The 1,536-nt window shown below is 40.0% G+C and overlaps 1 protein-coding gene across 1 annotated transcript; it reads right to left on the bottom strand.

Annotated features, from left to right (window-relative positions):
- Positions 1-68: 68 nt before the first annotated feature.
- On the bottom strand, positions 69-1,532 carry LOC105316153 (puromycin-sensitive aminopeptidase-like; the record flags this gene model as incomplete). The annotated part of the gene is made up of 7 exons (XM_011410965.2): positions 69-342; positions 493-592; positions 642-697; positions 746-853; positions 897-1,096; positions 1,147-1,366; positions 1,491-1,532. Coding segments are annotated over 7 exons (915 nt in total), but the record flags the coding sequence as incomplete, so codon positions are not given.
- Between the last annotated feature and the right edge of the window lie 4 nt (positions 1,533-1,536).

The raw sequence follows: 1,536 nt of genomic DNA, 5'->3' as shown, positions 1-1,536 counted from the left end.
GCATATGAATGAAGTCTAAACATAGCAATTTATTGCACCAATGTATACAGTCAGCACATTGACAATCATTTTTTAGAAATTATTATTTTTTAAATCAAGCAGCATCAATTGTATAGGCAAGTCCTACATACACACAATGATTTATAAGTGTCTCTAAGATTGGGTTTCTTTCTTAAGCCACTCCCTAATGGAGGCTTCATCTCTCTTCAGCCATTGAGTGTTGTTACGTATTGCCTCTAAGCTCTGACGTATTGCACGCTCAGCAACCGGTACAGGGTTTGCTTTGAAGAACTCGTCAACTTCGACAGCTTTGTCTTCACCAATAAAACCAATAGTAACAATCTATTGGATAGAATTAAAACTTGACTACAAAAAGACTACTACCAATAACTACTAGTACATATGCTAGCCTGAGGACCTTTACAAACAATAGGTCAGTAGCATAATGCCCCAATACACTCTATAGTATTGTGTGTAGTGTCTGTATCCTACCTCAATGACTCTTGAGAGAAGGAAGCTTCCTTGAAACTTTTTCTGGTATGTCTCCCAGTTCTCCTTCATAAACTGCCAAGTTAGATTGCGGCCCAAACGACTAGAAAATACAAATGGCTTTGACTTCTCTTTCTCTCTCTTTTTCTTACCTTCCACCAGCAGCTGAGGCAATAGGTCCCCAGGCATCCTGATTCCTTACTTTATCCTAGAGGAGAAAGAAAATGACGATAACTGAGTAAGTATATTAACATACCGATAGTCCTAACTCCAGACATCTCTTGACCAGTGGCTCCGTCTTTCCTCGTCCAAGGACACGATAAATACGACTGCGTTCATCACTGTCATCAGTCTCATCATGAAACTAATGGGCGGAGTTAATGAAGTGGGAGGGGTTGACACCTTACCTTAACCAATTGATCAAAGGTTTCATCATTACCGTTGGCCATGCAAGTACCAAAGACAAGGTCCTTGAGGTCTGACGGGATTAATGAGGTCTTATTGACATGAGCAGCGAAACGACGCTGAGCCTCAGCCACTGCTTCCTTGTTTCCATAGTTACAGTACTGCTTCAGGACCATCCCACGCAGCATCTTGTCAAGAGGAGCTGGTAAATATTAAAAATAAAAAAATAGTTATATTTTTTTATTGACGTACTGTCGGAGTCTTTTTGATCCCAGCCTAGCCTTGATACAACGTCAGTGAAGAGACTCTGAGCATAAGAATTGAACTCGGCAGAGAAATCAGAATAATTGGCCAATCTCTCAAGCAGAGACAAATTAGAGACAAGATTCTGCCAAACGGTGAAATTAGTCTCGGAAGAGAAAGACTTTAAGAGACGAAGTACCTCAACAGTACTGCCAACACCAGCCCTAGCCTATGAAAAGGAGAAAGAGTAAAAGAGAGAGAATAAGTACATGTATAACATGAATTATGATGAATTAAAGGTATGCATATTCACAGCATAATAATTCATAACAAGTAGACAATAGGTTACTTACTAAAGCAAAGGCATCATTGAGTAGTCCTAGTCTGTCCTGAGGTGGC

Source organism: Amphimedon queenslandica, unplaced genomic scaffold (genome assembly GCF_000090795.2).
Source record: "Amphimedon queenslandica unplaced genomic scaffold, v1.1 AMPQUscaffold_4497_Cont23525, whole genome shotgun sequence".
Taxonomy (NCBI): Eukaryota; Metazoa; Porifera; class Demospongiae; order Haplosclerida; family Niphatidae; genus Amphimedon; species Amphimedon queenslandica.
Note: the sequence above shows the minus strand (reverse complement) of the source record. Positions and strands in the feature narration are given on the sequence as shown.